At 38.4% G+C, this 12,608-nt stretch overlaps 1 protein-coding gene across 5 annotated transcripts in view; it reads right to left on the minus strand.

The window, feature by feature from the left end:
- Window positions 1-12,608, minus strand: part of RBM20 (RNA binding motif protein 20) — a 243,365-nt gene that overhangs the window by 51,810 nt on the left and 178,947 nt on the right. For all 5 annotated transcript variants that reach the window (XM_007479029.3, XM_007479028.3, XM_056820201.1 and 2 more), the window contains exons 2-3: window positions 4,848-5,916; window positions 4,051-4,112 (exon numbers count right to left, since the gene is read on the minus strand). In XM_007479029.3, coding sequence (XP_007479091.1) covers window positions 4,051-4,112; window positions 4,848-5,916 — 1,131 coding nt within the window. The remainder of the gene's footprint in view (window positions 1-4,050; window positions 4,113-4,847; window positions 5,917-12,608) is intronic.

Consider the following 12,608-nt stretch of genomic DNA (forward strand, 5'->3'; position numbering starts at 1 on the left):
TGTTTACATCAGTTTTCTCATCTATCAAATGAGTTGGAAAAGGGACTGGCAACCCATTCCAGTATCTTTGACATGATAACCCCAAATGGGGTCATGAAACATCAAAGATGACTGAACAACAATAGCATTTTTATTTTTATCTTATTTTGTATATATGTGTGTTTGTGGGATTGATTTATTTTTGTAATTTGGGGCTAAGGTTATAGGATTACTTATTTCTATCTTAATAATGCTAATTGATCTGAGGAACTTTTACATAGGGTAGGTACTTATATATGAGAAGATAATTCCTTTTTCCTGTTTAACATTTTTTATATTAAATTACATTTTGACTGCATTAACATTTGACAACATTTTAATCAGTTTTTTTTCTCTTCAAGCTAAGACAATATTCATCACTGTGGAGGAACATAAGCCATTATTCATAAGAGAGCATTATTCATAAGAGAGGGAGGCTCTCAAGGTTGCCTAAAACATTTTGAGACAATATCAAACTTCTGTATTAACAATATTACTTCATCTCTCTCTCTCTTTCTTTCTCATGCACACACACAGAGTGCTTTGTGGAACCATCAATATGAGATTGTCGGTGGTGGTGGGGAGATACTGAAATCTTAAGGTTGGGATTTGGGCTAGTCTGGAACATTTTGGTCAATGAACAACAAAATTCTTTGGTGTTTTCCTGACATTGCTTCTTTCTAGTCTCTATCTGTTGCTCACCCATTAGGGTCAAAGTTTTTTCCCTAGTTTTTATGACATTCCTTCAAATGCTTGAATGAGTGTTTTCTTCTTTAGGCTAAGCATTATTACCCCCTGTCTCAAGTTCTACTGACTAATGATCATATGTAAAGCATTTTGCAAACTTCAATAAATGTTAGCATTATTGTTAACATATAACATGGACTGAATTCATGATTCTCATTACCTTCCTCTGGATACTCTCCAACATGTCTTTATCTTGTGCTTTGTAACCCAGAATTGAATATAATACTCAATATAAGGAGTAAGGCAGAGTACAAAAGGCAATCACTTTCTCTATTCTTAGAAGATATGATCCAAGATCACATTAGTTTTAGGGGTTGCAATATCACATTCGGCATTCATAACTTGAAGACTACTATAAAACCCCCAGATCTTTTTCAGACTAATTGCTCTCTAATTATTATGTCACCATTTTGTACATGTGACATGGGGGAAATACACCCAAGTTTGTAGCAGCATCTCGCCCCAAGAATGGGAGACGCAAACTCTGTTCAGTCCAGAAATAAGAAAAAATTTTATTTGAAGGAGAAGTGATTTTTGGTGGTATAATAGCCTAATAGAGCTGGTGGAATAGTCTAGGGGCTAATCAGGTAGCCTTAATGCTGGTGGATAAGCCCAAGGGCTAGTAGGTTAGTCTCTCTGGAGCAGATAGCATGGAGTAGCAGCTCCACAATAGGGTGGCAACTTCCCTAAGAAGTGAAGCTTCCTTCCTCTATGGATGAGAGTTGGTGTATTTTTGGGAGTCTGGTAATTTAGCATTTCCCTTTCCAAACTCAGGTGGGGATATGTCATAGGGAATAAGGAGCATACAAAGATTGGGGGCCTCAGTGATGTAAACCTTAAAGTTTCTTAGACTTATAAATGTTGGAAATTTCACCATTGGGAAATTTCATACTTGAAAAATTTCCTATTGATAGTGGGAACTCTATTGGAATGTGAACCCCATTGGCATGGGAGGTTCCTCCTCCTCCCTTCTTAAGATTACTTTAGGACAGAAACCTTTTGCTGAACAATGGAAAGGGCTTTGACCTATGCTTAAGCGTAGAACAGGAATTTCTTTGAGTCATGATTGATTTTAGAATTGATACAATAGAGATACTTGGAATGGCAGAATCAGGTCTTGGAAAATACAATTTCCACCCCACTCAGTCCTAACAGGATTTAGGAAGGGCTGCAGCAAAGGATCAAGATTTAATTATTGAGAATATGACCTTCAACAGACATGTGCAAAGCCACTGGCAGGAAGACATGGACAGTGATTGGTAGATGTGAGAACTGAGGGGAGGGAACTTGGAGGGTTTCCTTAAAGATAGAGGGGTCTGAGGACTGGGGGGGTTGGTTGGAGAGGTTTTTGGTCTGAGAGGTGGTGCTTTGAGGATTGGCTCTGAAGGAAGCTGGAGGTGGAGGCCCCTGAGACTGTTTCTCCATTTTGGTCACGTGAGTAATAGGGACTGATCTCCTTTTTTGCCCCAGCTATCTAAGGGCTTGGGCCTTTTGGCCCAGCCTAAACAGAAGGGGTATTTAAGCCCTATTCCCTTCTCTCCCCTTTCTCTCTCCCTCTCTCTCTCTATCTCTAATTCCTTTCTTCATCCTGTTTGTAATTAAACTCCATAAAAGGTTGACTGCTGACTTGAGTTTTCATTTAGGAATTACATAGCTGAATTCCTTGGCGACCTTAAATTAATATATATATCAGTCTTTTAAAGTGATTTCCTTGTCACAGTGAGCACCATGTTCCTCCACTGTCCACCTTGTCAGCATTTGTCAGGGAGAGGTCTTGATGCCCTTCCAGAGTGGGAACATGGGAAGGGGATGTGGTATATTGGAGGACCATTATAGGTAATTAATTATTTCTAAGAACAGTATAAGCAATTAATAAAACAGGATGTGTACCTAAAAAATCTATAATTCATGTTTGATTAATGCTGAAACTGAGGTGTTGCAGTTGATGTTTAGTGTAACTAGTGAGAAATGCAAGATTTTAGAGAATGAGGGTCCTGTTCCTATTATTACCCCTTGTTGCCCACTACCAGCCCACATCACATTTAAACTGAATTCTTAAACATCAGTATGAGGCATTTATCCTTACCCTGAATTTCATATTTTATTAGACTTGGACCAATGCTTTAGACTGTCAAGATCTTTTCAGATTCTGACTTTGTTATCCAATGTATTAACTACTAGCTTTGTGCCATCTGAAAAATGTTATATCATCTTTGTTGGTCACTTATCCTCTGCATGTTCCTCAACTATAAAATGGGGATAATAATAGAACTTACCTCACAGAGTTCTTGTGAGCATCAAGATGTTTTGCTTAGCACAGTGCCTGGCACATAGTAGGTTCTAAATAAATACTTGTTCCCTTCTATTTCCTTTATCCATATCATTGTTAAAAATGTTAAATTATCCAAGATTATGCATTGATTCCAATGTAGTGCTCCTACAAAGTTGACTTAGAACCATCATGACTACTTTTTTGAATCTGGCCAGTCAACTCAGATCTAACAATTTCATTATCTAGCCCATTTTTCTCCATCTTCCTACAAAAAACTAAAAGGTCCGGCATGAATACTATTTGATGAAAAAATTTAAATGAGAACAACTCTAAAATATGAACTGAAGCCACCAAATTGACAAAAACAAAGAAAAATGGCTTAATCCAGAGCTTGAAGGACTATCAAAACAACATATCATTATATATTGCTAGTAGAATTGAAAATGAGTGGAATCTTTCTGGATTCTTTCTTCTCCAATAGACAAATTTTCAAAATACAACTTTAAAATGTCATTTAAAAGTATCTCTTTTCAAATTTATTTATAATGTTACTCTTTGTGATTTAAACAATTGAAAGGAATTTAAATGGCTAACAATTTGGAAATGACTGAATAAACTCTGCTATACTAATGCAAAGGAATACCATTATGTAATTAAGATGAATAAATGTGAGGAATATGATTAAACAGAGAAAAGATTACTATGAAATGGTGTGAAGGAAAGAATGCAGAACCCATAAATAAATCTTCACACTGATTAGTATGAGATAAATGAATATATGTATATGTGTATATAATGGTTATGAATGGATGAAGACAGTGAATAAAGACATGAAAGCCATTTTTAATTTTAAAGAGCTGTAAAGATAAGCTTGATTGGCTTTGTTTTTGCTTAAAGTTGAGTTTGCAATGAATAATTTCTTTTTAAATGAAAAAGAAAAAGGAGACCTTCTAAAAGAGGAGATTTCAATATGTGTATTCTTCAAGTCATCCACTACTGTCAGCAGAACTCACCTTTCAGAGAAGGTCATGCATTTCTGAGTGTGCATTTTCCCTTTGACATGCTGCTCCCAGTCCTAGGTCAGAAGAAGAAGATAAATGATCAAAGAGCACTCCAGGACATATTAAAGGCAGATGAATAACAGTAGGAATTCATACTTATGCCATATTTTATGGGTATTAAATGGTTTCCATACATTATTTCAATAGATCCCCATTAAAATACCATGAAAATAGAATTATCCCCATTTTACTGATGAGAAAACTGAGTTTAAGTTACGGTCTAAGGATACAATCTTTAAGATTCTATAGTATCCTCAAGGATATTATGTAAATACTTTATGAGGAGACAACATATATACATAAGAGTATATTCTAATTATGTACAGAATAAATACAAGGTCAATTGATGGGGGTAGTTACTAGCATTTGAAGGATCAGAAAAAGTTTCATACAGTAGGTGTATTTCAAAGCCTGTATCTGAAGGAAGTTCAGAATCTAAGAGTCAGAGGCGAGGAGGGAATGCATTCCTGGTTTAGGAAACAACCTCTGGAAAGGCAGGAAGATGAAAGAAAACAGTGTGTGAAAGAGTGGAATAATGGATATAAGGATGCTAAGGGAGATTAGAGCCAAACAGATTAATACCATGCAAATAAATCTACTTGATTCTTGAGATAATCAGGTGGGGTTTAATGAACAGAGGAATGATATGGTCAGACAAGGTCACCAAACTTTCATGGTGGATAGGGGAAAAATTTGAGTGCCACAGACTAGGTGACATAAACCAAATGCCCTGCCCTTTTCTGCCTTACCTTTAGATCAAAAACTTTTTTATCACAGATGGTGCAAATGTGTGGCAGGTGGAGAGGTGTAATACCATGAAAGTCATTCAGCTCATGAGCCTGGAGAGGCCTCACCGACAGCATTGATTCCTCCTTCCCTCGCCTCTGGGTGCTACTGAAATTCTGCTTCTTGTTGAAGGGAGTAGGGGTCGAAGGCCCAAACTTGGTGTCTGGTGTGGGTTCTTCTGGGTCATATAGCTCATAGGACTGGCTGAGTGGTGGCCATTCCCACTGGTTATTTGAGGCCGTGCCATGGAGCAATGGATCTACTTCTCCTTTAGAACCACCTGTGGAAGATGTATTCATGTGTTGTTCTCCTGGGAATCCCAGGGACTGTCCTCCAGTCATGTGTTGCCCTTGGGAATTGGGCCCATAAAAGTCCTTGGGGAAGGTAGATTGGCCATCTTGCTTTGGATGCCCTGTATGACTACAATGACCCTCATAGGTTACCCCAACTGAGGGAGCACCTGATGTTGGCAGAAAGCTCGACTGAGTTTCAGCATCTGAACCATAGCCCTGAGTACTAGTAGTTTTACCATACTCGTAGAACCCTGCCACAGCAGGAACAGGGCCAGTTTTGCTGATGCCCAAGACAACTGCTGGTTGAGTAGAAGTCTGAGATATGACTCCAGTAAAAGGATGCATCACCATGGCATTGGTAGCTTGATTGGGCAGGTTCATGGAGGGTCCCAGTCCTTGTCCTTGACTAGGAGGTGAGAATGTGATCCCCCTAGATGAAAACCTAGCATTGGGCATTACTGCTGGGTGCTGGGGTGCTCCTGCATGTCCATGTGGGGTAGTGATCACAGATGGATGTCTCAGTTGGTTGAAGAGGGGCTGAGACATAGCCACTTTGGAGAGGACTTGGTTCAAAACTGTGGCAGCTGCAGTGTTGCTAGTGACCGCTGACTGTGCCAATTTCAGCCGGTGGAGGGTCAGCTGGGCTTGCAGTTGGGCCAATTGAAGACTTGCAGGAGATGGAAGCAGAGGACTTGGATTACTGACAGAAAATGGGTTCTTGTCCAGAAGCTTGGCAGCACTGTAAAAAACAAGTTTAAACTGGTTTCTAATTGTAAGAATCACTCATAAAAAACTCTACCTGATACAATCTGACCTTGCACTCAAGACCTACAGATAGATTCTTGATGTCAAAAGATACCAAATAGTTCAATGTCTCCATCAAGAAATTTTTGTAGAGAAGGAAAGATACATATTCTTAGCAAAGAAATGAATGGAGGGTAGTGCAGGACCCTTTCTGCATTCTGGCTAAATTATACAACCCACCATCCCTGGTATTTTCTCATCTTTCCTTTCCCATTCCAGGTCTATATTCCTAGCATGATATGTGCCTTCAAAGTAACACATTGAACCTCTTCATCTGTGCCTGCTGAAATCTTTGGCAAACTTAAATGTCTTTCTCAGGTACTTTTTTTCTTCTTCATTTATTCTTCATTTATGAAGCTTTCCCTGATCTCACCTGATGGAAGTGATCACCTCCTCCTCAGAAATGTCATAAGATTTTATACTGTGACAGACTTATAACATTCTGTTTGGTAGTAAGCTGTAAGTTTCTGGAGGTTCAGGGACCATTTTTTTCCTGTTACCTCTCTTGGCCTCTACCATAGTATCTTGTACCTAACAGGTACTCACAGTTCTGTGAGAATTATTCTGTGAGTAATTCCTTACCTGTGCCTCCCATCTTTTCTTTCTTTCTTTCTCCTTTTTAAAAAACCTTTACCTTCAGCAATAGGGGCTAGGCAATGGGGTGTTAAGTGACTTGCCCAGGGTCACACCTGGACTGGGAAGTATCTGAGATCATATTTGAACCCAGGACCTCCTATATCCAGGTCTGGCTCTCTGTCTACTGAACCACCCAGGTGCCTCTTCCATCTTTTCTTAAGGATAACCTGTGGCAGATATGTCCTTTCTAATCTTTGTCACATGATCTATAGTAGTCTAGGTTGGTACTGAAAATTTAAAACTTGAATTTCAAAATTCAAAAATTCAAAATCAATATCACAATGTTTAATATACAGCATACACATTACAATAAGCAAAGCATACACCTAACAAAGAATATGGAGGGGGCAGGATCTAGGAGAAACAGATCATTTTATATGTTATACTTTAAACACCTTGAATCCTTCAATGCAAAAAAAGTTTGAGGGAGGGCAGCTTTGTTTAGGGTGGTTCAGTATGTCAGTGAGACAAGTGCTTCTTTCTGTCTCTCTCATATCAGTGTTCAGGGAGGGATGAAGCTAGGGGCAGGAGGCAGTCAGGAAAAGAGCTGGTACAGGATGTTAATAGCATACAACTTCCACTCTCCTCCTGAGTCATGTCTTCACAGCCCAGCTTCATTGTTTTGTTTGAAGTGAATTCCCAGAAGAGTTGGCACACCCATATTTAAATGCTGGTATAAAAACCCATTCCAAAGTCAGACTTCTGGATCATCTCCTCTCTTTACCTAGCAAATAATCAAGGGCTGATTATACCCTCCTAAAGGGGCAGGAGGCTAATAGACAATACCCTTTCCCTCTAAGTGCAGAGCAGCTCAGCTGTATTTTAAGATGTCTGCTGGAGGGCCGACAAGGTTGAACATACCTTTGCTCTCCAGGGAGGTTGTCGTGGCATAAGCTTAAGCTTGGGGGCAGCAGTTGGGGTTGAACAGGGACAAAGAGGAAGAGGGAGTAGGGTCAGGAAGGTGCTAATTGCCTAAGTAGGTGAGAATATGAAAGGAAGCAAAGGATGGTCAAGGGGCTGGTGATAGACCCTTAATGCTGGCCAGTATTAAGTAGCTAAGCTTCAGAAGAGCAATTAGGCTTAACTGAAAACCCTTTCCATTCAGCAGCCAAACCTCCCTACCCGGTTTGTCCAAAACACACCCTGTCCTCACTAACAAGGTGCTAATGAGGTGTCAATGGAGTTTCCATAACCAGAATGGGAAAGGATTTTTTTTTTCTGAGTACTCAGTTGTATTTTCCAAAAACACAAAACAAAACAATAAGACAATTCTGGGCAGTGTTTTTGGTCAGGCTTTCCGGAGTACAGGGGGAAGAGAAAATGCATACTTCTGAACAGTTATCTATACAGGGTGTATCTTTCCGATCCAGTATAGACAACCATTTTTTGAAAACTTGCAGGCTTGGCATAGGAAACAAGTAATCCTGGAATAAGGCCCAGAATATACAGCTGGTGGTCAGTTTACCCTGAGATCTACCACAAATCAAGAAGAAAGACCCAATTGTCTGCTTACCATTGATAGGATGTTGCCATTTGCCCAACAAAATCTTAACTAACTTGATACTCAATTGGAATGAGAGTTTATTTGCTCTTAACAATTAAGACTGAAAGGTTATTTCAAACAAAAGGTATAAAAATGCTAAAAACAAGTAAGAATTTTAACCGCATTTTGAATAGATCACTTTTCAAATGTCAGTATCTACCACTTCAACACAGGGCACTGGTATAAATTCACTCCTGATACCTAGACAAAAAAATATGGGGCTGCTTCTGTGAAATGAATGAACACTCACAGCAATCCTTTCTGCTGTGCTAGAAAGGAGGGAAAAGGCCCTCAGACATGTCATCTGACAACAAATAATCTAATAATAAAGTGACACTGAGTACCTATCCTTTAGGCTCCAGGTAGAGGTGAAATCTCAACAATCAAGTCTCAGACTTCTGATGGCTCACTAGCTTATGAAAATAACATTGCTAGTCAACGTGGTCCAGGGAGAGTCACTTCACACCATCCATTTTAGCCTTGGTATTCAGGCTCAGGTTAGAAATTAATCTAGCATGAAATAACTTCTTAGTGAAGTAAGAACCATTCCCAACTGCAGCAGCCTATAAGAGGAATGACATAAGCACTGCCCCAATAAAGGTGACTTGAAGAATGGGGACAATACCAGGGTCAAGGGAAATCAGAGGCTTCTAAACTGTCTCGTGTATACATTGGAATACAAGCCAGTCATGAGACACAAGAATGTTAGCCCCAGAAAAGACCTTATACTTTGGTTAGTCCAATCAACTTATTTTAGCAATGAGGAAAGTGAGACCCACAGAGGGAGAGGGACTTTCTCTAGGTCACACAACTAGTTAGTAGTAGAGCCTAGCCTGGAACCAATATCTCTCCTCTAAAGTTTTTCATAAATACAAGACAATATTTCCTAGGGGCAAAGGAGTGTAGGAGGCAAAATCTTTTTTGAATTTTTTTGGAGAGGAGGGAAGAAGATGAGTTGAATGTTGCTTCAATTCTGTGTCCCTGAAGAAGAGAGGTGCTTTGCAAAAGGCATTCCTTCTTATACGTCATTGGGAGACCATTTTGTGACCTGAGCCACTGAAGACTCAACTGGAACAATGTCTTTACTAGCACAAAGACCTAGTTCTTTTCTGAAAGCTAGGCAAGCCTATTTCTCTTTAAAAGTCTGTTTGCCCTTATTATCTGGGGCAGTGGCCCATCTGAAGTATATTTTCATTGTTATTACCTGGACCCAGTCATAGTCTTTGCTAGTTATTGTACCCCTACCCCATGCCTATGAAGCAAGTGGTGAAAATGGCATCCTATTATCCTTGATTTCCAATTGGGAAGGATTGGGGAGTTGGAAATGGTTAGGATTTCTGGAATTTATCCCTCCCACAATTGCCTGCAAAACCTATTGTGTATGGTATGCATGTGTTCTGTTATGATTGATCAAGTTTACATTTGATCTAGGGAAGTAACTGGGCAATCAAATAGAAAGCTTATTATATGGCCCCTGGAGGATTATATGTAAATGAAGTGCTTGAAATTATAAATATATCATTCTGAATCATTTTATCCCATAGAAAGCTCACTGCCTCAGGGCTGATATTTCATTTTTAGTTGTTAATCTACCATGCAGGGAACACATATTGTATGATTAGATAAACTAGATTCTTGCCATCTTTAATACTTTGGGTTCTATTTTTTAAAGGAACATAAAATAAGGAATCCATAGTCTAAAAATAAAATTTAAAGGACAAATAATTGCACTTAGAGATTTAGGAAATGGAATGTTGCCCATAATTTAATTCCATTGTGTTAACAAGACCTTTCAGGTCTGGCTGGTAAGAATCATGTTAGATTTCTATTTCTTTAATAGAAGGAGTAGGTAGGTGGTATGGTGGATTGAGTGCTGGCCCTAGAATAAAATCTAATCTCAGACACTTATTAACTATGTGACCCTGGGTAAGTCATTTGCTTAACCCTGTTGGCTTCACTTTCTTTATCTGTAACATGAACTGGAGAAGGAAATGGTAACCAACTCCAGTATATTTGCCGAGAAATCCCAAATGGAGTCACAAAATGTAGGACATGACTAATTGACTAAACAACAATACCACTTAAATAGAAAGACCTCATTCTGAGCAACTGAAAAGTAGTATATGCTAGTACAGCAGTTCTTAATAGGGTTCCTAAGACCCTTGCAGAGGGATCCATGAGATCTAAACTATTTTCATAATGATATTAAAACATTATTTGCATAATAAAGTACTCTACCCCTTTCCAATTACATGTCTATGGGAGGCTAGATTTTCTTCATGTAGTTAAACAAAACAACATATCCTCAGAGATTGAATGCAGAGGCAGATACAATCCAATTGTCTTAAAAAATATTTAAAACAGTGCCACTCTTCTCACAAAATTGTTTGGAAACTACAATTATTTTTTCATAAAAATGTTATTATATTAGTACATGATAATGCATTGTTAAATTATACATTTAGACATATTTATAATTTATTAAAATATATTTTAAATGAATTAATAAATCAACATTTAAAATATATCCATTTTATTTTCTAACATAGTAAATATCAATAGATATAACTTACATTAATGAAAGTTCTTTGAGGGGATCTTCAATAATTTTTAAGAATGCAAAAGGATCCAGAAACCAAAAACTTTGAGAAGTACTAATCTAGCAAAAAAAATACCACATCTGGACTCAAGAGACCTGGATTCTAGTCTCAGCTCTAAAATTAACTGGCTGTGTGACCATGGGCAAGTTGTTTTCTCTCTGAGGAGTTGGATCAGATGATCTCTAGGATCCCTTCTAGTTTCAGCATTCGCTCTTACTCTGCCAGACAACAGGAACTTCCCTTACAAATCTACAGTTCTCCATGGATGTTGAGTCATTTTTCAGTCATGGCTGACTCTTCATAACCCCATTTAGGGTTTTCATGGTAAAGATACTGGAGTGGTTTGCTATTTCCTTCTCCAGCTCATTTACAGATGAAGAAACTGAGGCAAACAGGGTTAGGAGATTTATCCAGAATCACACAGCTAATAAGTGTCTGAGACCAGATTCAAAATTAGGAAGATAAATCTTCCTGACTCCAGACCCAGGCACTTTACTGATAGCAAATCAATTCAAAGAAACTTAAATGTTTTGTGTTATGAATAAAAACACTTTTGCCAAAAATGAGTTGAGAATTACTATGTTACTTAGACCACATGTGCTAGGAACTAGTTCGGGAGCTTAATCTCTGCTGCTATAACTGAGCTGTCCAGAGGAATCCTGACATACGCTGTATCTGCCCGTCATACAGGTATCTGCAGTACATAACTAGACTCCTGGATTAGGAGTGTCATGCCATTAAGGAGAGTGATGAAAAGGCTAAACAGAAAACCTGTTCAGGAACACCACTGTAAGAATTTGTTGACCAGAGAGCCACTGCTTTCTTAGAGTCTCAGAAACAGACTTCACTTATATCCTGCACCCCTGTAGGTGAACCCCTGTATATATCCTGTAGGGAACCCACAAAGGAGAAAATTACAAGAATTACTTGTGTGACTTAGAAAATATCAGCCCAGGAGGCTGAAAGAGGCTGGGAAATGGCACTTGAACATGTTCCAGAAAACCTTCATGGGGCATGCACAGGCTCCTGTTTGTTTAGAAAATAATGGGAAAAATGCTATTTCCAATCAGTTTTGCCAAGGTCCACATGGATTGGCCCAAAGCCCAAAGACTTTCTGTACACCAATAGCTAGTGTAGCTTTCTGTACATCAATAGCTAATTCTATAGGAAAGGTCATAGTAACAATAACAAACGGAATTTTTCTCTTTAGGATGAAAAAGGCCTTAGAAGGAAGTCACGTGAGTTAAATAAAAGTTTAGAAGGAATTTCGGAAACTGAAACTACATGTGGTGCTAGAATAAACATTTCACTTGTCAGAAAACTTATTCTAGGCATGCAATGTCATTTATCACCTGGTATCACTTATAACTCAGGCCATGCCATAGCACCTTAAACTCAGCAGTAAAAGAATTGAATTATAAAGCACATCCCTTAAGGTCAAAAGAGACTGGACCCATAAAATTTCCAATTAGATAAGACATCTTCAAGGGTAATTAATTTCTTATTGTGTTTTAGAGCCCTTTGGAAGTTTGGTGGAGTCCCTAGTCCTTTTTTGCAGAATAATATTTTTAAATGAATAAAATAAAACATATAGGATTACAAAGATAACAACTGAATTGGAATATAATCTATCTATCTATACATATGCACATGTATATATTTAAACAAGTTCATAGATCTCTATTCTAAAAGGGGTACCCCCATTTAGGTATTCCATTTCACTTTGTCAGTCAACTAGACTGAACTCTCTTCCAAAAGACCAAATGGTGAATTCACCATTTTCTAATTCTTCTTGGGTTTGGTACAAATTGAATTCAATTTAAAAAAAATCAGGGGGCAGCTGGGTAG

The sequence above is a fragment of the Monodelphis domestica genome, chromosome 1 (assembly GCF_027887165.1).
Source record: "Monodelphis domestica isolate mMonDom1 chromosome 1, mMonDom1.pri, whole genome shotgun sequence".
NCBI lineage: Eukaryota > Metazoa > Chordata > Mammalia > Didelphimorphia > Didelphidae > Monodelphis > Monodelphis domestica.